Source organism: Hipposideros armiger, unplaced genomic scaffold, assembly GCF_001890085.2.
Source record: "Hipposideros armiger isolate ML-2016 unplaced genomic scaffold, ASM189008v1 scaffold_207, whole genome shotgun sequence".
In the NCBI taxonomy this organism is placed as follows: domain Eukaryota; kingdom Metazoa; phylum Chordata; class Mammalia; order Chiroptera; family Hipposideridae; genus Hipposideros; species Hipposideros armiger.
Window position 1 is genome coordinate 397,354 of NW_017731557.1, and position 23,039 is coordinate 420,392.

The following is a 23,039-nucleotide window of genomic DNA, read 5'->3' on the forward strand; positions in this document are numbered from 1 at the left end:
TTTTTGAGATTATTAAACATGAAGGTTCATTTTCCTAAATTATTGAAACTTTCTGTTGTATTTTTAGCTTTTGTGTTTTTTTATTTCATGGATAGCTATACCAGGATTTTATGAAGTAGTGTTTTGTAAGACAGAAATTTTAAGTTTTCTTTGTTGTATATAAATTTTCATTGCATATCAATTTTCATATATACTATAGTTGAATGTTTTATCTTAGTACTTGTTAGAAATAATTTGAAGCTCAGTTCACATAGTGAGGAGAAACATTAGAATGCTATATTATTTATTATGGATTAAGTTTGTATTTCATTAACTTTGTAGTATCAACTCTTATAGAACATTAAATGTTGTTTTGTTTCGTTTGGTGGGGAGAATCTTTGTTTGTCTGATATCTTGGCTAGTTTTATTGGTGACTTTTTCAGCATTAGTTTCATGTCCATGGGGCTTACATTTTATTGAAGTAAATGCTTCTTTATTTAAATTGTAGCAAAAACAAAAACCAAAACCCTTAGTTCAGACTATAAGACAACTGTCTTATAGTATTACGTATTCATATGTAATATAAAATGTTTAAGTATAGAACAGATGGAGTAAGTAGATTTCTATGGACAGTTTGTCATTAACTCTTTCCCTACGGCTTCACCTTATCCCTCACTTTGGTTTGGTCTTCCAGTGTAAGCCCCACGTCAGTAGCTGTATTCCTTTTCTCATTTCCTCCTCTACCTGATTTAAAATACCATTTCAAGTATAGAGATAAGTATTTTGCCTATTTCTCTTAGCATAACTGTGAAGAATTAACATTTTCATAAAGAACTTTTGAACAAACAAATGTAAGAATGCACCACATATAAATAGTTAAGTTCCCAAAATGCATAATAATCCTAATAATCCTACCTGGATAAACAGCAAAAATTTCTAGCCTCGAAGAACTGGTATGTTTTTCTGTTATCTTGATTTTCTTCTACTTCATTCTGCATGGGTAGATCCCACTGTATTTTTCTAAAATGCAAAAATTTTTTAAAAGCAACTTTCTCTTTCTGGGACCTATTAAAAAAACCCAACTATCTTATTTCAAATCCCTAATAATGTCTCTGTTCTATTAATTCTGTTTTGTGGTTGGGGGAACATTTTGACTTCACAGCTAATTTATGCAGCACTGGTGTTTGTTACTAATGAATGAGCTGGCTCACTGAAGTCTAGTTTATTAGTGTCACCCACAGTCTGTGATGTTTCACTGGGATGAGTTACTTATCTCTCTTAGGAAATACTTATGCCAACGTCTACTTATTAGTTCAGTGTGTTATCTACAATGTCCAATTTTCTACTCAGAATTACTAGACATGAAAAGAAATAAGAAAGTATGACCCTTATTCAAGAACAAAACATCAGAAGAAACTGACTCTTGACTGGACCCAGATGTTGAATTAGCAGACTAAGACTTCAAAGCAGCTAATATAAATATATTCAAAGCAGTAAAAGAAAATATGGTATCAATTAACAAACCTTCAATCTTAATGGATAATATAAACTACACACTAAAAATAATGAAAATTCTAAAATTTAAAAATACCGTTGCTGAAATAATTTGCCAGATAGCTTCAACAGCAACTGGAGATGTCAAATGAAAGATTCAGTGATCTTGAACCCAGATCAATAGAAATTGCTAAGTCAAATGATTCCTCTATTGTCAGAAAGGGCCAGGGACAGTAATAGGGGTGGAGTGCTATGCAAATAGATACAAGGAAATTTTGGGGTGTGATGGAAATATTTCATAACTTGACTTTAGTGGCTATTTCACCATTATATACATCTTGATAAACTCATTAAATTGTAGTTTTTAAATACTATTCTTGATTTATCAGTTTTTGATATGTATTGACTTCTTATTCAGGTGGAAGAAGGTTTAATTCTCTTATGCCGCCCTTTGTCTCCCAACATATATATTTCTATTTTTAGTTACATTTTAAAATCATATTTAACACTATTAAGACTTAGTAAATACTATTTGCCCAAAACCATCGTATTTTATTCTAATTATACTTTTTTGACTTATTCCTCCCCACATATTTCGAGATTTTCCTTTTTCTCTAATTTTATATTACAGTTTTTTTTACTCTTTTCTGTGTTTAATATGTTTTTTAACAAAAAGACCTCCATTATTAGTTCTTTTAATGTGGGTTTGTAGATAGTAAACTCTCTTAACTACTTCTAATGTTTGAAAATAACCCTCATTCTTATGTGATAAGTCATCTGGATACAGAATTGATGTGGGTTAACACTTCTTTTCCTTCAGCATTTAGAATATACTCCATTGCCTACTGACCTTTGTTATTTTGTTACAAAAAGTCTGCTGTTATTCTCATAGTTCCATGCGGAAATTTCTATCCATTTGCAGTCTCAGGACTGTATATTTCTGTCTGAAGAAATTCTCCTGTTGGCTTTTTTTCCTCTGAAGTGAATATTTATCTTCATCCTAGACAGATCTTGCTTTCATTCACATCTTTGCTTTTGCTAATTCTCATTCCCTTTTCTGGATTGCCCCCTGCTTCTTCCCTTAGGGTCACCATCCACTAGTTTTTTGAACATATGTTTCAGAACTTTACATTCATTTACTGGAAAAACTTCTTGATCTTCTTACCCTACTTGAAATTTCCCATCTTTTGATTTTCACTAAACCATATTAAGGGAGTTGATGACAAAAGCAAAAGTAAGGCTTTTGTCTTTTCTCTAAGCTACTGTAATTTGCTGACTGATTTAACATTTGTCTTCACAGTTAACATTGTTTATAAAAATATTATTTGGAAGCAGTGAGATTTGACATTTAAAAGCCTGTAATTTATGTAGAAGAGCCCTGTAGGTAAGTCAGGTAATCGTTTACACTTAATTGAAGGTGTTCTATACATATTAATTTACACATATACAGCACATAAAATACTTGACATATTAAAGACTATATCTTTATACGCTTTAACTTAAAAATTGATTATTTTTTATTAGTTTCAGGTGTATAAAACAACATAATGATAAGACATTTATTTACGCCCCTCACAAAGTGATAACCCCCTGAGTCTACTACCCCTCTGACATCGTACATAGCTATTACAGTACCATTGACTGTATTCCCTATGCCATACTTTACATCTCGTGACTATATATATATGTGTGTGTGTGTGTGTACACACACACACACACACACACATAATTATAGTTGACACTCAATGTTAGAAACTGATTATTTTTTAAAACTCTTTTCATGGGCACAGATCGTGGACTTTCATACTATTTTATAGTCTTAAAAGTTTGGAACCAAGGTAATGCAGTGCTATTTTTTTCCCTCTGTACAATAAGAAAATTAGAATATACATCAAGAAAAGAAAAACTTAAATAACCATAACCTTGTTCACCCAATTGCCATCCCTATGAACACCCTAGTATATATATTCTGATTGAAATCTTATTTTGAAATATTGCTGAAGTAAAAAAAATATTAGCTTAATTTTGCAAATTTGTATTGGTCTTTATTATTACTTTTATAATGTTTAGCCACAATTTTCTAACCATGATAATTTTACTATTTCCTTAATAGAAAGTGGAGCAGTTCCGAAAAGAAAAGATCCCTTAACACACACTAGTAATTCACTGCCTCGTTCAAAAACAGTTACGAAAGGTGGATCCACAAGCCTTTCAGGCCATCACAGAGCACCCAGTTGCAGTGGTTTATCCATGGTTTCTGGAGTGAGACAGGGACCTGGTCCTGCAACTGCCACTCATAAGGTATTTGTAGACAGAATTTAATGGCTTAATTGCTCTGCCTTGCACGTAGAAAATTTTGAACATGATATGCCTACTTAAATTTATTTCAAAGTACTTTATAATACCTCAAAGAATTGATAAGTTTCCACAAAGTCGAATGTAATTTTTCTGTTTTTAAAATCTACAAGGGCAACTTGCTGTTAAAAAGCAAATCTTGGGGCAGCCGTTTAGCTCAGGTGGTTAGAGCGCAGTGCTCATAACACCAAGATTGCCGGTTTGACCCCCACATGGGCCATTGAGCTGCACCCTCCACAACTATGAATGAAACAACTACTTGATTTGGATCTGATGGATCCTGGAAAAAAAACACTAAAAAACAAACTAAAAAAAAAAAAAGCAAATCTTATTTTACCTCCTTTTGGACTAATTAGGCTTTTTTATACAAAGTTTGCTTATCCAATCTGTTATATAATGCTATGTAGTTCATTTTACATTTGTCATTTTAAAAATTATTTAGATCTATGTAAATGTTCTGTGACATTAAACATACCTAGATTTTTGTTACAATTCTAACAAGGATCAAAATTACATGACTGTATTGTCATAGAGCCTTTTTATTTTATAGTAGCTAAATCTCTCTGGACAAAATCCTCTATAAACCCACTTTAAGGCAAATGTAGTTCTATAGTGAATACCTTTTACCTTGGAGTAAATATAGATTTGGGGGATATTTGTATTATTTTTCCTAGTTTTAAACCTTTAATTCTGTGAACTTGAAGGTTAATTCACTTGCGAAAAGTATAAAGGCTAGGTTGTATTTTCACATTAAAATTTCGTGTCCTTTAAGAGTACACCAAAAACAAATCGAACAAATAAACCTTCCACCCCTACAACTGCTGCTCGTAAAAAGAAAGACATGAAGAATTTTCGGAACGTGGACAGCAACCTTGCTAACCTTATAATGAATGAAATTGTGGACAAGTAAGTTTTGCCATCTAAAGTATTTTATTTTGCAGTTTTTATTTTTCAGTTTTATTTATAAAATATATCATCTGTGAAATAGATAATAAATACCTTATCAAATTTACATATTTAATTTTATGTAATTTTATGTTTTCAGTTACTATAAATGTAGAAAACGATTGCTTTACTGATTTAACTATATTTCACAGTAAGTTAACAAAAAATGTCTGTTTCATAGAGCTTAGACTTCATAATATAATAACTGAAGCACATTTCTATTGTGGAGATAACTGAAATTCTATTTCTTAGTGGAACAGCTGTTAAATTTGAAGATATAGCTGGTCAAGAATTGGCAAAACAAGCGTTGCAAGAAATTGTCATTCTTCCTTCTCTGAGGCCTGAGGTAAGGACGATATTATCACTTTCCTATAACATCACCCATTGCTTAATATAGCAGCAGTAAAGAAATCTTTGAGTTATATTAGAATGATTAATTCATATAACAGTAGAGATAATGGTTTTTTTAAAAAGTAAAAACACTAGCAATTGATGGTGACTAGTTATTATAAGATAGGAGAATGACTATAAGAATTCCTAATTTCCAACCCATTTTTAACATTTATAGGAAAACTAGGTAACAGGAAATATTTTTTATATCAAGGTAAGGGGGATTTAAAATTAAGAGACAGCACAACTAAAGACACTCACAAAAGAGAACTTCAAGGACGGCTTCAGAAATTGGCAAGAATTATGGAATAAGAAGTGTGTTCGAGAGGGAGTATTTTGAGGGGGATTAATGGCAATATGTCTTTTACTATAATACATTTTTAAAAATTTAAACATTCACCATATTGTTTGATCACACCTCATGTATGTTAAAGGACTCATATCCAAATTATACAAAGAACTTTTAAAACCCAACAATAAGAAAACAACCCAATTAAAATATGGGCAAAAGATCTGAACAGACTCCTCACCAAAAAACATACAGGTGACAAACATGCATGTGAAAAAAATATTTGACATCATCGTCATTAGGGAATTGCGAGTTAACAGTAAGATTCCACTACATACTTACTAGAATGACTAAAATCTGTAACATTGACAACACCAAATGCTGGTGATGATGTGGAGCAACAGGAGCTCTCCTTTGCTGGTGGGAAGGAAAAATGGTACAGCCACTTTGGAAGTCATTTTGACACTTTCTTACAAAACTAAACATACTCTCACTGCTGTCCAGCAATCATACTCCTTAGTATTTACCCGAGTCAAAATATTTGTCCACGCAAAAACCTGTACAGAAATATTCATAGTAGCTTTACTTGAAATTGCCCAAACTTGGAAGCAACCAACATGTTCTTTCGTAAGTAAATGAATAAACTGGTGTATTCGTATAATAAAATACTATTATTCATCACTAAAAAGAAAGGAGCTATCACACCATGAAAATACACAGAGGAACCTTAAATGGATATTGCTAAATCAAAGAAGCCAACCTGAAAAGGCTAATAATGTATATTCCAATTATATGATGACATCCAGGAATGGCAAAACTATGGAGACAGTAAAAGATCAGTGTTGCCAGCTGTTCATGGGGAGGGAGGGAGTGATGAATAGATGGAGCACAGGTCATTTTTTTAGGGCAATGAGAGTGTAATAGTGGATACATGATATGAGCAGTGAACCCTAATGTAAACTATGGGCGTTAATAATAATGTATCAATATTGGTTCATCAGTTGTAATAAATGTATCACCAATGCAAGATGTTAATAATAGGGGGAAATGAGGAGGTGAAGAGTTTTATGGGAACTCTGTTGTACTTTCCATTCAATTTTCTGTAAACCTACTCCCCCACCCCCCAAAAAAGTGTTTTTTTAAAAAGTTGAATATCACCCACTTCAAATGGTTCAACTTAAAAGTTCATACACCTTCACTGGTAAGTAAAGTGTTACCAGTCTGGTGCTTCACCCTTGACTCCTGCCATACCTGATGTCCCTGAGACTGGAGACTGGTTTAATTTCTCTAAAATAAAACTTCTGTCTCCTTTGGTTGTGGAAGAGGAGTACTTGCCTAAGTGCTCTTGGGGGGCGGCAAGAACATAGGTTCAGTTGTTCCTCATACAAACTTTGAATCAGTTTGGGCTGCTGCTTTCTGCAGTACCTGATGCCTTCACGTCCTAACCTTTTCCAGGGTTTTTTATTCACATCAGCTTGCTCCTTGTATCTGGGTATCCTTTCACAAGCAGCTCCTGCAGCTGTGCTAAATAATTTACCACACTATCAGTTCTCCATCTACAAAAATTCATTGTGTCCTCTGTTGTCTCCTTTCCTGTTTTTGTTTTGAAGATTTTTATCTTTTTTATTCATTTACTGTTCTTTTGGTGAGATTTCTAAAGGAAGCAGAGAAGCATACCTATGTTTAATATGTTTTGTTTAACCAGTCTGCTTTCGTTTTGATTAATAAAGATTTGGTTTTATTTCATTTGTTTTCTTCTGTTTTAATAATTATACTAGTTTATTGATTATGTGTTCTCTTCTGTTTGGGAGGATGCTACTTAAAAATGGTGCTTTTTAGATGACAAATAATCCTTTAAATGTCTGGGAAAAAGTGTCTTCAGAATTATAGTTGTGTATATATTTTTAAGTTGTTCACAGGGCTTAGAGCTCCTGCCAGAGGATTGTTACTCTTTGGTCCACCTGGAAATGGGAAAACAATGCTGGTAAGAATTCTTTTTAAATTTGAATGTTCTTTTAAGATATTCGGGACAGTAATGTATATTTTAAAAACTTTACATTATCCCTGAGTCTTTTATGACTTGCTTTTTTGCTGTAATATACTTCTCTTAAGTTCTTAAACTAGTTCTCAATGACAAAATAATTGGAAAACCATACATGTTATCTTTTGTCATATGTTTTGGGATAGTTAAATTTAACAGTGTAGTTTTTATTATTTTCCCAAGTTAAATAACAAAATTTTTACTTTAGCTTACTTTACTATATTGAATACTTTCTAACTTGATTTTTTACTATCTTAACAGCTTTATTTAAATAATCAGCATGATACAGATTTTTTTCTTTTTTTTTAAATTGAAGTATAATGAACATGCAGCAGATTTTATTTTTCCCTCAGTATCCTTTTGCCGAAAGTTTTTACTGGGATCTGGGTATCTCTTTCTCCTGCATAGCTCTTCTAGATGGAAAAAGAAAATAGGGAAAGAGTAACTTCTTCCCTTAGCTGTTTATCTTTCTCATTAGCCAGTTATCCTTCTGAAACTAGGGAGAGAATAATACCCTCTTATTTTTAACCTCTCCCTACCCATTCTCCCTTAGGAAAAAAGAGCGTGGAAAGAAGCACAGCTCTTCCTAGATCTTTTCCTCATTGCTGAGAAGGAAATACATTGATTGCCGTGTATTGGGAATTGTGTCATACCTTGTATTTTTAGAAAATATTTTCTAATACTTAAATTGATTAAATGTGATTATCTTTTTAAAGCAAGATATTGAACTAATGTAATATTTGCCTTTGTGATTTTTAAAGGCTAAAGCAGTAGCTGCAGAATCGAATGCAACCTTCTTTAATATAAGTGCTGCGAGTTTAACTTCAAAATATGTGAGTGATCTTTCCTGTACTGTCATGTTTTGAGTTACTGTTTAAATGTTACTGTGTTAAGTAGTGGTAATAACATTATACAAAAATATTTGTGTATGAGTTTTATATCTATGATTCAGAAATGATGAATATCACTCTTCATAGTAGAAAGCCATGTGCATTTGTTAGGCTCATTTAAAATTAGAATTATGCTGTCAAATACTGTATTAGTTTGCTAGGGTTGTGTAACAAAGTACCATAAACTGGCTGGCTTAAGCAACAGAAATTTATTGTCTTACAGTTTTGGAAGCTAGAAGTCCAAGTTTAGGTATTAGCAAGGTTATCAATTTTGTAATTTAAAGTTAACTATAAAATGATACTGCTTATTTCCTATGTGAATTTTTATAAGTAAAATTGTTATTAGAATAGGTTTATTCACATCATGCACATAATATAATGGAGAACACTGTCTTGGAAGTTAGGAGATAGGGACTTCAACCTAACTTTTACATACTGAGCTGGCCTTAAAGTATTACTTCAGACCTTACTTCATTTATAAAGTGTTGAAGTCATAAGAGGTGATCTCTTGCGATTCCTGCCATGCTCTGATAATATTTGTTTTGATGATGGTAAATCTGGAGCCCTTTTTTTTAATGAAATTTTCAATAAAGAATAGATGCCACCTAGAGGACAGAAGAATTTTTACAGTAAATTACCTCAAACCTCATGAACCTTTTATTAAATGCTTTGGTGTATGGAATGGTTTTAGTATAGGGTCTCAAGGGGTGTTCCTAGACCTCCTGGACTACCTAGAAATATTTTGATACTTATTGAGAGTGATACTGTGAGAATGAGTTTCCAAGGAGTTCTTTTTTCTTTTAATTTTTTTATTGTGAAATACACATTTTTTAAAATTAGTTTCAGCTGTACAACACAGTGCAGTAGTTATACTTTTTGCCCCTTGAAGTGACAACCCCCCTCCCCCAATCCGCTGCCCCACTTCCCCCCACCAATATCATCCATATCTATTGCAATTCCGTTGACTCCATGTCCCATGACACACTCTCTCTCTCTCTCTCTCTCTCTCTCTTCCTATATATATATATATATTATATATATATATATTCAATTATAGTTGACATACAATATTATACAGCATCAGCTTCAGGTGTACAGTGCAGTGATCAAGCCTCTACCCCATCTGTGATGCAGTCTCCCTAACAAGACATGTGACCATCTGACACCCTACAAAATATTTACATTATTAATTATATTCCTCGAACTGTTTTTCATATCCCTGTGGCAATATTGTAGTTACCTATTTATGCTGTCTAACCTCTTCCCTTTCTCCCTCATCCCCACCCACCTCCCAGCTAGCAACCATCAGTTGTTCCTCTATATCTCTGAGACCACTTCTGTTTACTTTGCTCGTTCATTCAGTTTTTTAGATTCCATATATAAGTGAGATCATAGGGTATTTGTCTTTCTCTAACTGACTTATTTCACTTAACATAATAGTCTCTAGGTCCATCCATATCATTGCGAATGGTATGATTTCATTCTTCTTTATAGTGGAGTAATACTCCATTGTATAAATGTACCACAGTTTCTTAATCTAGTCATCTACCGATGGGCATTTCAGTTGTTTCCAAGTCTTGGCTATTGTGAATAGCGCTGCAATAAACATAGGGGTGCATATATTTTTTCTGATTAACATCTTGGGTTTCTCTGGATAGACACCCAATAGTGGAATTGCTGGGTCATACGGTAGTTCCATTTCCAGTTTTTTTTGAGATACCTCCATACTGATTTCCATAATGGCTGCACCAGTCTGCAGTCCCACCAACAGCCAAGGTGTTCTTAATAGAGCAAGTTTTTTTCAGGAGGGCACTTTCTAACTTACCTCCTTCAATAAAAACACCCTGCAACCTAGGGCTGAAGTAAGACGTACAGCATTTCTTTCTCTCCCCTAATATTTTCTCGTCCCACTTGTCATACCTTTGACAAACAGCTGTTTCATTCTCGAGTCTTAGAAATGGAGAAAAATTTTATTTATTTAATATTTTCAAATATTTTATTGGGGAATTAGGGGAGGGGAACAGCATTGGGGAATTGGGGAAGGGGAACAGACAAGTTGCTGTCCTTTTGTTCTTCAGTCTAGTTGTGGAGGATGTCGCTTCACTGGCCCATGTTGGTATTATTACGCTGTTCCCGAGTGAGGCAGTTGCTTACCGGCCATTGGATGGCCGCTCTCCATGGCTCACGGCAGCTCAGGAAACCTCACACCTGCTGCTGGCCAGCCCCACTGCAGCCTATGCCATCGCCGACAACTCACGGTAGCCCAGCTCCAGGTCGAGCTGTTGTTCACCATTTTAGCTGTAGAGGGTGCAGCATCACTGGCCCATGTGGGATCTGAACCAGGGCCCTGCTGCTCAGAACTTGCATCCCAAGCCAACCCCTAACCAACGCACCACTCGGCCGGCCCTAAATTTTATTTTTTAAAGTACTTACCAGACAGTACTAAATAATAAATAGCCTATTTTTTAAAATTATAAGGGATATTTCAGTAACCTTTCTTGCCCTCCTTCCCAATTCTTTAAACCAAATCTTTAGTTGTTGCAAAGAAAGGAATTTAAATTCCTACATTCTAGACTTTCAACCATGAAATTTTAAAAGCTAGAATAATGTTACATTATATATATGTATAATAATGTATATAATGTCTTGTTTTAGGTGGGAGAAGGAGAGAAGTTGGTGAGAGCTCTTTTTGCTGTTGCTCGAGAACTTCAACCTTCTATAATTTTTATAGGTAAGAACATGTTTACCAGCTCAGTTAGTTGAACCTTTGCGAAACTAACTCCCCTCTCCAAATATAAGAGAGATGATAGGAAAGATTATTATTACTATTTTTTTTAAACATTTTATTGGGGAATTGGGGGATGGGAACAGTGCTGGGGAATTAGGGGAAGGGGAACAGGCAAGTTGCTGTCATTTTGTTCTTCAGTCGAGTTGTGGAGGACGTTGCTTCACTGGCCCATGTTGGTATTATCATTGCGCTCTTCCCAGGTGAGGCAGTTCGGTCTCCGGCCTCTGGACGCCGCTCATGGCGGCTCTTGGCAGCTCACACCGGCTGGCAGCCGCTCATGCTGGCTGCCAGCCACACATGGTAGCTTATGGCAGCCCAGCTCCAGATCGAGCTGTTGTTCACCATCTTAGCTCTAGAGGGCAGTGTCACTGGCCCCATATGGGATTCGAACCAGGGCCCTGCTGCTCAGAGCTGGTGTCCCAAGCCAGCTCTTAACCAACGCACCACTTGGTTGGCCCAGGAAAGATTATTAAGAAGAAAAAAGTTTTAAAGAAGCACAAAGTTAAAGATTAATGAATTGAGTAGGACCCACTACATTAATAACTTAAATAGTAAACTAGATTAATCTCAGATGACTCATACAGGTTGGCTTTTGATTCAAGTATTATCCTTGTATTTCCTCTAGATGAAGTTGATAGCCTTTTGTGTGAAAGAAGAGAAGGAGAACATGATGCTAGTAGACGTCTAAAAACTGAATTCCTAATAGAATTTGATGGTGTAAGTATTGATTATGATATTTTTAATATGAAAGCATTTTAGTGTATGTATTTTCCTATTAAATGACCCAAATTAGAAATACAGATATCTTTATTATGTTTCTCTTTGTTATTATTTTATCTAAAAGTACTGAGAAAAAATTTTTGGCTTATAGGTACAGTCTGCTGGAGATGACAGAGTACTTGTAATGGGTGCGACTAATAGGCCACAAGAGCTTGATGAGGCTGTTCTCAGGTAGGGAGATTTACGTAGAAACACGCATATTTATTACAGCAGACATACTTACTCATGTGTTCATTTCACATATTTCTTATTTCCTTCCCTCTTGATTTGAAGGCTAAATTCAATATTTGCCTCCCTATATCCATCTTCTCGCCTCTTGTTTACCAACTAAAGATTTTGAGGACAGGGCCAGCATGGTATCAGTAAGGTGACTCTTCATTTTATGGCTTTAGGCAAATTAGTTATTTTTTCTGGGTTGGATTAAATTATTTTAAAACTCCAAAATTGATTCTTACCCTTTTTTACTGGGCTTTATTAGAAGCTGATAAAAGCAAGGTTCGTGGTAACTGTGTCATGTTCTCTGTTCTTGTGTATTGAACAAATTTGTCCCCTTCCTATGGAAGGACAGTTAGACTCAGCATAAAATTCTTGGACCTCCCTTTCTTTTCCTGAGGAATCTATAACATTGACCCATTATTTCTAGGATGGGATACTGCAGTATAAAAGTCTGAAGCCAGCCTGCTTGTATTCACACTTATGGATTAATTTAATGTTTTTTCTTCTTACTGGATACAGTTTTCAAGTATGGAAATCCAGTTATTTGAAAAATATGTTGATTGATCTGTGTTTATTTTTCCTGGGATTTGGTGTTTGTTTAAATTGACAGTTTAGAACATCCTTTGTTTTGGGAAAGTTATTTTGAATACTATCCTTTTTTTTTTTTTTTTTCTAATTTTTTAAAAAAATTTTTCTTCTATGTACTATTTATACACTATGTTGCAGCTTTTTCTCTTCCATATCTGTAATTTCCTTGCTAACCCTTTTTAACTTTTAGGGCCTTTTTATTTTGTTATGTCTGTTTTCTTGTTTGTTGTAATTATTTCTTACTGGTTAGTGTCTAATCTCCTTCCTGCTACTACTTTTTAACCTTTGTTTCTGTGGTGGTTTTATTTTCTTTTTCATTGCTTTTCTGATCTCTGTGATCCCATTTTTCATCTTCTGTTGATTTCCTTGAGCCATTGTGTATGTCATTTCTTTGAGGCCTTATATCTTATTGAACTCTTGTTTCATAGAAGACTTTTTTTTCATTAAACTATATTTCATGGAAAGACATTTGGTTACAATTTTAATTTGCTTTATGGCAAAATCCTCTTGTGCATGTTCATTATATCTGTTACATTTTTTGTATTCTTTTCTTCTGTTTTGACACTTTTTAAAAAAAAATCAGCCCTGTGCTATTGCCCGTTTTGCTTATGATTTTTATTTGAATCAGGAAAGTTTTTTTGAAAACCTAGTTTTGGGATGATATTATAAGAGAAGAGCTAGAAAAGTAAGATACTAAGCAAATATTTTGAGTTGTCCTATGAATACCCTGGACTAACAGACAATTTTCCCTGATTCAACAGTAAAGCCCTGCCTGATAAATTGTGTGTGTGTGTGTGTGTGTGTGTGTGTGTGTGTGTAAATAGGTTAGGTTGATTTAGTCTTCTTCAACTTACAAAGATTGATCACTGCAAGACAGCTTGTCGTCTTGCCAGACTGACTGATGTCTTCTTACAAAGATGATGTGTCTGAGTTTCTGTGTTCAGCCTCACCTCTCTTGCTGTTACCCTGCTCCTGGCAAGCATTCACAGGATCTGTGGAGCCAGTCCTCACATGCAGGTTTAAATGTGGGGAGACTGGTTTTATTACCCCTCAGAGTGTGCTTTCTCTGTTTCCTTTGAAAACTCTATGCTCTGACACCCATGTCTGTAATCTGCAGTGGCAGATCCTGTGTGTATCCTCCTTTGTCGGTGTAATTGTCACTGTCCTAGGCAGCTGTTCGTCATACTTTTTTAGTTCCATAAATGTCAACTTGATTTCTTTTTTTTTTTTAGCTGAGCCATCCTGCCACCTGTTGGCAGCTAAGCGACAGCTCATTGCAGGCCAGGAATCCAACCGCTAGTTGCTCAGAGCTCACACTCTTGAGTGAGCTCTTAACCAGCTGAGCCACTCGGCCAGCCCCACTTGATTTCTTGATGATGAAGTTTACTTTTCTGTTTCTGTTGACCTTGTTGGTTTTAGTTGTTTTTAGTTTCAAAAAGACAGCAATGATCTATTAAATTACTTCTATCAGCTATTTTGTTTTAAAGCTGTTCAATATTTTGCTTTATTGCTGTTAAAAACATGCACATATATAAATGGTTAATTTAATTCTGACAATAATTGACTTAAGCGTTTTTTAACATTAACTAGCGAGTTTTTAAAAAGTAACTCCTAAAAATAACATTTTACACTTAGGACTACTAAAATGCATTCAGATGCCTTGAGCATTATACTTAAAGGTTTTTTCTTATTATTTTCTACATGAACTGAGTTACCTTTAAATTCAAAACTATTTTTCTGAATTGCTTAAATCCTTTTTTTAGGCGTTTTACCAAACGGGTATATGTGTCTTTGCCAAATGAGGAGGTATGTATCTATATTTGAATTTTTTTTTTTTAAGCAGAAACAAGAACTACCACGTTTAACAATACTGAGTCTTCCAATCCATGGTACAGCCACATTGGAAGACAGTTTGGCAGTTTCTTAAAAAGATAACCATAAACTTACCATAAGACCCTCCAATTCCATTCCTAGGAATCTACCCAAGAGAAATGAAAACATATGTCTACACAAAAACATGTATAAGAATTTTCATAGCAGCATTATAAATAATAGCCCAGAACATCAAAGAATCTAAAATACTTATCAATTGGTAAATGGATAAACAAATGAGGTATATCCATTTAATGGAATACTGTTTAGCAATAAAAGGAATGAGCTACTTTTACATGCTATAGTATGGGTGAACCTCAAAAACATACTAAGTGAAAGACACCAGATGCAGAAGATTACATGTTATATGATTCCATTTATATGAAATGTTCAGAAAAGGCAAATTTCTAGAAACTTAAAGCACATTGTGGTTTGCTAAGGCTAGGGGTGGGTATTAACTGTAAACAGAAATGAGTGAAATTTCTGGGGTGATAGAAATATTCTAAACTAGGTAGGTTATGGTGATGACTACACAACTCTAAATTTATTGTCATTGCATTATATATTACGATGGGAGAGATTCATGTTATATGAATTCATACCTCTATAAAAAAAATTTTTTTTTTTAATTGTGGTTGTCTGCCTCAGACCCTTAACATCCTTGGTAGTAACCACAGCTACGTCCTTAGTGCTTAATTTGGATTATCTTTAACTCTCTCAGGAACAAAATGGTACTTTTAATAGGCATGAGTGAGGCTCTAAGAGGTAGAATGATTTGTGTAAGATCACTCAATTCCTAAATGATAGTCAGAATTTGAACCTGATTCCTGGTATTTTATTAAGCTAATTCTTAGGACTAATAATTCTGTAATATTTCTTTTGCAGACACGACTACTTTTACTTAAAAATCTATTATGTAAACAGGGAAGCCCATTGACCCAAAAAGAACTAGCGCAACTTGCTAGGTGAGTAATTTGATTTGGTCTGTCTTACAGCTTTTTTTAAAAAGAATTATTTTGCTGTTTTGTTTAAGCTCAAGTATGAAATGAGTAATGTATCAGAAAATTTCTTGTCTCATCCCCTACTTCCTTTGATTCTCTTGATCTCTTAGCCTTATATATATATATATATGGTATCTAATTTCAATTTCTAGATCCTTTATAAGACATGTCCTAAATATCTAATGATGATAGTATGTTCTTTTTATAAACTTATTAAAACATGTAAGTGGTATTAAAGTAATTTTTAAAAAAATTTTAATCTCATCTCTTCTCACACCAACATATTTTTATATAAATGTGTTCATTTGCATTACACATAATTTTTTATAACTTTCACATCTTCCAACTTTTTTTATGAGCAGTATGCTTAAATAGAAACTGAATATGGGAGATGCACTTTAGTCACTGAAAAATCTCATAAAGTAATTTAAAATATTTATTTATTTATTTATTTATTTATTTATTTATTATTTTTTAGCTGAGCCATCCTGCCACCTGTTGGCATTCAGCGGCAGCTCAGCTCGGGCCGGGCATTGAACCGCTGTTGCTCAGAGCTCAAACTCTTGAGCGAGCTCTTAACCAACTGAGCCACTTGGCCGGCCCATAATTTAAAATATTTAACAAGTGTGTGAGCAGCCAGTAATTTTAGTGAGAACAGTTTCCAGATAACTATGAAAAAAGAACAAATCCAATACTTGGAAATATTAAGATCGTTCTTTGTCATTCCAATAAAGAATTCTGCTAATAATGTTTGTTCTGTGTACTTATTTAACATAGTACATGGTAGGAAAATGCTTTCTTTTTCTGTTTTATTTTCCTCTTCCCCTTTGCCTCCCTAGTTCTTAGTTCACTTTGGTAATCTCTTGGCTGCCCAAGCTTCTCCTCTATGGCATCCCACTCAGTTGTGCGTATTTTTATCACTGTCTTCTACAACAGTCCCTTCCTTCATCCTGTCTTTCCTACATTTAAAAAACTCCACTTCAGTTGGCCCTCATTCCATCAAGGCAGTGCTCTTTGTGAAAACAGAGACTCATGAACTTACATAGAAGCAGTTGTGAATATGCATCAGTTGGCCAGCAGTGGTTTATAGATGTTACCTTCCAGGGGTGTGTTTACAATTTGATGGAGCCTCCAATAGATGTAGTATGCCTTAATCTAAAGGAATGGTTCTAATGATGAAAATTTGAGGCATTATATACAAGGAGCCAACAACAGACTGTTTTGTTTTTAGCAAGTGGGCCTTTCTGTGCCCTTAAAATCAAATCACTTAGCAGTCTGCTTGATGACAAAGGCAAACTAGGTTTTACCCCCTTATTACATGGAGATTTTAAATCTGCAAAGATAAAAATTTGCTCTTTTGCCCATTTTCAGAATGACCGATGGATACTCAGGAAGTGATCTAACAGCTTTGGCAAAAGATGCAGCGCTGGGTCCTATCCGAGGTAGGTATACAGAGCTTGAAGCATTTATAACTCTTTATTAGACCAATTAAGTTTAAGAGGCCCCTATTGAGAGATCTTGATTACCGTATTTGCCGGCGTATAAGACGACTCGGCATATAAGACGACCCCCTAACATTTCCACTCAAAATACAGAGTTTGTTATATGGTCGGCTGTGTGCGATTTTGCGAGTGTGGTAAAATCGCATAACAGCAAAATCGCATAACAGCCGAGCATACACCCAGCAGCGCTGCTGATGCCTGAACGGTATGTGGAATGAAGTGGGCGGGCATCGGGAGGCCACTATGGCACGGGGCAAGCACTATGGGCAGTCTATCTGAAGTGTACCTGGCGTATAAGACGACCCCCCACTTGGAGGCATATTTTTCAGGGCCAAAAAATCGTCTTATACGCCGGCAAATACGGTAGTAGGAAAACAATATAGCTATATCAATGGAAAACTTGATACAAAGTAGTTTCTAGACTTAGGGCTAGCAAACTTTTCTATAAAGGGCCTAATAGTTAATATTTTAGGCTTGTGGGCCACATATGCTCTCTGTTGCATTTTTTTTTATCCCCCCCTCGCCAGCCCCCAAAATGTGAAAACATTATTAGCTCAAAGAACATACAAAGACAGTCCATAGCTCTCTGGACCATGACCCCTGTTCTAGACAACAGGTTTCACTTCTTCATAGCAGATAAGCAGAAGAAAATGCAAAGAAAAGGAAAACTTTTTTAAGCAAGCAAAAAATAAAGGGGAAATGTTTTTAACCTTTTTGGGCTCTTCATTTCAGTATTCTAATATCACTTGAAATTAATGTCTAAGAGAACTTATATAACTATTTATACTTTTATCATTTGTAAACTTTTGAGGAATTAAAGCAAAACATATCATTCATTGCTATATTTTGATTCAAGGTAATTTATTGATTCTTAAATACCAAACTGATGATTTTTAGGTGAGGTTAGTAAACACACTATGGTATCACTTCAGAATAGATATGCTAAGTTACTTGTCCACAGCCAGCATAGACAGTGGATGGGTGACGCTTTCAGGTATGCATCAGTTTACTAGATATAATGATAAAAAAGAACATGGAATATGCAACTTTCAGAACACGTCTCTTACAGTGAAACAGGGTACTGATTAAGAACTGCTGCTCTGGAGAATAATAAATGTAACTTTGAGAATATAGAAACTCTGGGTAAAGCATTTTAGTCAAACTTTCTTGCTGACAGAGGTATGAAGTCTTGTTCAGATAGTGGACTCAGAAACAACAGCTAGGGCTGGCCGAGTGGCGCGTTGGTTAGAAGTTGGCTTGGGACACCAGCTCTGAGCAGCAGGGCCCTGGTTCGGATCCCACATGAGGGCCAGTGGTGCTGCGCCCTCTATGGCTCGACTTGGAGCTGGGCTGCCGTGGGTCGCTGGCAATGGCATGGGCTGCAGCGGGGCTGGCCGGCAGTGGGCATGAGCTTTTGTGAGCTGCCGTGAGTGGCCGTCCAATGGCCAGTGAGCAGCTGCCTCACCCTGGAAGAGCTCAGTGATCACGGTGCCAACATGGGCCAGTGGAGCGATGTCCTCCACAACTAGACTGAAGAACAAAAGGATGGCAACTTGTCTGTTCCCCTCCCCCAATTCCCCAATAAAATCTTTAAAAAACAAACAAACAGCTAATGTGTAAGTCATGTGTATTTTTTAGAATATTTTAGCTATTTTCTGAAGCAGACAAAAGTTGTTGGGTTAAAAAAAAAAGCTAAAGCCTTTTGTAAAGACCAAGTTGTATTCTTTTTTTTTTTTTTTAAAGATTTTTATTGGGGAATTGGGGGGATGGGAACAGCGCTGGGGAATTGGGGAAAGGGGAACNCGACTCACGGCAGCCCAGCTCCAGGTTGAGCTGTTGTTCGCCATCTTAGCTGTAGAGGGCAGTGTCACTGGCCCTCATATGTGGGATCCGAACCAGGGTCCTCTGGCGTCCCAAGCCAGCTCTTAACCAACGCACCACTTGGCTGGCCCAAGACAATATTATTATTATTATTATTATTATTATTATTATTATTATTATTATTATTATTAGCTGAGCTGTTCGCAGCTCAGCAGCAGCTCATCTCGGGCCGGGACTCGAACCACTGTTGCTCAGAGCTTGCACTCTTGAGCAGGCTCTTAACCAAGTGAGCTACTCGGCCGGCCTAAAGACAATATTTTCTTAAAAGTCCCGTGTGCTTCTTGTAAAACCCCCCTTTCCTTTCTAATAAACCTGGCATGAATTTTAGCTAGAGTATGTTGTGAGTGAGACTTGAAAATGCAAAATTCTGTGAAACTATAAACAGAAAAAAAAAATTAGAGGGAGATAAGGAGTGGTTGTATATCTGAATGGTAGAACTGTGAGTGAGTGATTTGTTTTTCCTGCTTGTCTATATTTTGTCAAATTTTCTGTGAGTGTCTTGTTTTTATAATGGGAACATATTATGAATTCAAATGTTAATGCCTAAGAAATTAAACACATATAATGAAAGTATATTAGTATAGCATTTTTGTAAGATTGCTTATATTAATAACAATCTTGCCTCATACATAATAATATGTAAAATAAGATGATTGGCATGATTTTCTAAGATTACAGCTGTATATATTTATAACATTAATAAATAGCATCTTTGCTTTAATCCATTATTGGGTTAACTACTGTATATATATTCATCATTTGTATTGTTGTGTGCTTTTTTAAAAATCTAGATGAGAAATATTCGATTATCTGACTTCACTGAGTCCTTGAAAAAGATAAAACGCAGTGTGAGCCCTCAAACCTTAGAAGCATACATACGTTGGAACAAGGACTTTGGAGATACCACTGTTTAAGGAAATACCTTTGTCAGCCTGCAGAAAATGTTGTTTTCCAAGAGAAACACCATCTTCAATGCATAGTTATCAACTACAAGAAACCCAGCCTAAGTTTACAGGACTTTTCAGAGTCTTATAATTATTTGTGCATCCCAGAAGATGAACCATAAAACAAATTTAAATAAAATATACAATGCACATGGAATATTTTGTTTAAGGCCTTCTTGCCTTTGATGGTCATGGTTATCCCGATGGGCACTGTAAGTCAGAGCACAATAGAAACTGATTATGGTGTTCTTTACCAATATAATCATAATGTAAATAATAACTTGTATATTGTGTTGCAGACAAAAGTACTCCAGAGACAGTAAGTAGTAGAAGACACAAGAGCTGTTGGTTGGTTGTCTTTTGACGTCTTTTCTTAAAATAGTAATTTTTCCTATTTTCCTTTCCTACTGTTGTCTTTACTGTGGGTGATTAGAATGCCAAACACTCTTAAGATCCTTTTTTTCCCCTTTTCTGTTTACAAATCGTGTGCCAAAAGAAACTTTTTTCTGTGTAATAGTAATAGGAGAAAGAATTTTGAAGGCTTTTTCTTCATAAATCTACAGACATTAAACAATTGTGTTCTTTTTACTTTTTATTTTTCCAGTACCTTTCTACCAAAAAATTTAGAAAGCAATATGATAGCAGCAAAACAAATCTTGTAAAATAGAGAAGCTTGGAAGTTTTGAGTCACTCTGTCATACAACATGTAGATCAATCCTCATGTGACCTGCAGTATTCTTTTTCTAATATATGTGTCAAAATCTGTTGTAGACTGTTAACTTACTCCTAATGGTATTTATTTCTGCTATAATTACTCTAATATTTAAAAAAGCCAATTTTAACAGTTGTAAAAATGATCCCTGTGCAAGAGAAGGGAAGTACTGGAAGCTAAGGCATTTCTAATTTATTGCTTATTACTTTCTTACTGTTTACAGGATAATGATAAGCCAGTGGATCTACCATCTTTTATTCTTAATAATTATTAATCCCTTCAATGAAACTTTAAAAACTTACTGAATTTTTATACATTGCATACATTTTATAGGTTTCTTGTGCTCACTTTGTTAACAAAAAAGTTTCAGTCTGTTAATCTGCCTTTTGTTCCCTCAAAATGTACAGTAATTTCATTTCTTGTTTGTATAAGTATGCCTGGATTTTTATTATAAAAATGTCATTAGGAAGTACAGACTCATATCATGGCCTTTTAAACGTTGTAATAAAGGCAAATGGATATTTGCCCTTAGTTTACTGGTTAAAAGTTTGTTTACAGAAATTTTCTTTGGTGCTTTTATGTGAAATGTCATGGGCGGAAAGAGTAATTTCATAGTAGTAACAAAGCTTTTTCATTTAGCAAAAATATCTTTGGTTTTGAGAGAACAAATGAAAATTAAAACCTAGCCCCTATTAGATAAGAATTTTATAATGAAGACATACATTCTTAATTTTACTCTTGTTAAATATACAAGATGTATAATTTCTTAACATCATATGGAGTTTGTAGGCATAATTTAAATCATGTCTCTTCTAATCATGACTTCAGAACACCCTGGATAATAAAAATGAGAGTTACAGTTGAGATAAATTATAAAAAAAATTTAAGCCAGAACCATGCATATTTCTGAGGTCCTAAGTAGTATCTTTTTAAGGGCTCAAACAGTAATGCATCAATTACAAAATATTGATAATCAAAGGTAATGATGAAATAAATATACATGATGACAAGTATTGGGAACATCCCAGATTAAAACATGTTCAGTAAAGCTCATAAAATTTTTTTTTGTATTTTCATTTAGAAAAGGACTAATGTTACTGATACTTGGATAACTGTTTAGTCATAGTAAAGGTCTGTGCTTCAAGCTCAACTTCTAAAATATAATCTTTAAAATTATCATTCTATCTGCAATATTTTAATGTAGCTCACTATTTTATTGGGAAAGTTTTTAAGTAACAAAGATTTCAAATGTTAAAAGATGTAAAAGTCAAGTTAATATTGTCATAAACATTGAGTCAGAGAATTATATTACTGTATGAATATCCATTCATGTACAGAAGTTATTTTACTTTCCTGATAAAATCTGAAGTTGAGCTTAGTGTTAGAGACTTATTTTCTATGACTTACTATGACCAAGTTTTATTTTAAGCTGTGTTTCTTTCATAGAAGGGCCATGAAAATAGGATAATGATATATAGTAGGAAGCGTAAGAGTGTAGTTTGGTCTTTTTCAATAAAGATAGAAGTTGCTGAGGTTTTCTGAATTAATATTAGACTTAGATTGTAAACTTTCAGATTTTGCAATGAGCTCTGTGTCATATTACTTCCTAAAAGGAAATGCTTAAACATTAAATTTTAGTGTGCTCTTCATGTTAATATGGCAGAGTTTTATAAACTAAATTAAAACTTATTGATGTACTGAACTTGAAGCCAAGGGAAAGAATCGATATTAACTTTCAAGGTATCTTAAGGGTAAAAACTTACTCTAAGACAGTTTGCCCATTGAGGTTATCAGATTTCTGACTTGCAAATGTTTTGTGCTTGGGAGGAATCGGAGGAAAAGCAGATGCTAGAATTCTAATTTAAGTAAATATACAGTGGTCTTTGTTTATAATGTAAAATTCTTTATATTTTGTACAAAAACTAATTCTTTTGGTAGAATGAATCATTTACAGTTTGTTTTTGGACTCTGAGTCAAAGGATTTTCCTTTAAATGCTTGTCTCAATTTTAATCTGGTCTTTTGTACTTCTGAAGAAATGAACTAAAAGGTTCAGTTGCATAAAGTGGGTTTTATCCTAATGGATTGGAAATAAATTATAAACTTTATTTTGTCTTTAATTTTTCAATTTGATAACGTTTTGAGATTTCAGATGTTGCAGTTTGGTAATGAAGGAGTAGCTTGTATTGGACTAACTCTCTTGCCAGTAGCAATTATAAACTCTGAACAAAATATAAAAATGATTAGAAGACTCTAGAGAGCAATCAAAACAGGCAGACATTGCACAAAATCACATACTAGAAGAGATCCACATTAACTAGCTTTTACCCTGAGGGCAATTTCCAGTTTGTGTGATGTGCTTGGAAATAGAATT

At 34.5% G+C, this 23,039-nt stretch overlaps 1 protein-coding gene across 1 annotated transcript in view; it reads left to right on the forward strand.

The window, feature by feature from the left end:
- Positions 1 to 22,773, forward strand: part of SPAST (spastin) — a 46,074-nt gene extending 23,301 nt beyond the window's left edge. Inside the window, exons 5-17 of the mRNA XM_019653800.1 lie at positions 3,587 to 3,774; positions 4,601 to 4,734; positions 5,026 to 5,119; positions 7,362 to 7,436; positions 8,255 to 8,326; positions 11,039 to 11,114; positions 11,797 to 11,888; positions 12,043 to 12,122; positions 14,519 to 14,561; positions 15,513 to 15,592; positions 17,000 to 17,070; positions 18,028 to 18,032; positions 19,803 to 22,773. Of these exons, the coding sequence (XP_019509345.1) occupies positions 3,587 to 3,774; positions 4,601 to 4,734; positions 5,026 to 5,119; positions 7,362 to 7,436; positions 8,255 to 8,326; positions 11,039 to 11,114; positions 11,797 to 11,888; positions 12,043 to 12,122; positions 14,519 to 14,561; positions 15,513 to 15,592; positions 17,000 to 17,070; positions 18,028 to 18,032; positions 19,803 to 19,925 (1,133 nt within the window). The 3' untranslated portion in view covers positions 19,926 to 22,773. The remainder of the gene's footprint in view (positions 1 to 3,586; positions 3,775 to 4,600; positions 4,735 to 5,025; positions 5,120 to 7,361; positions 7,437 to 8,254; positions 8,327 to 11,038; positions 11,115 to 11,796; positions 11,889 to 12,042; positions 12,123 to 14,518; positions 14,562 to 15,512; positions 15,593 to 16,999; positions 17,071 to 18,027; positions 18,033 to 19,802) is intronic.
- The last annotated feature ends 266 nt before the right edge of the window (positions 22,774 to 23,039 follow it).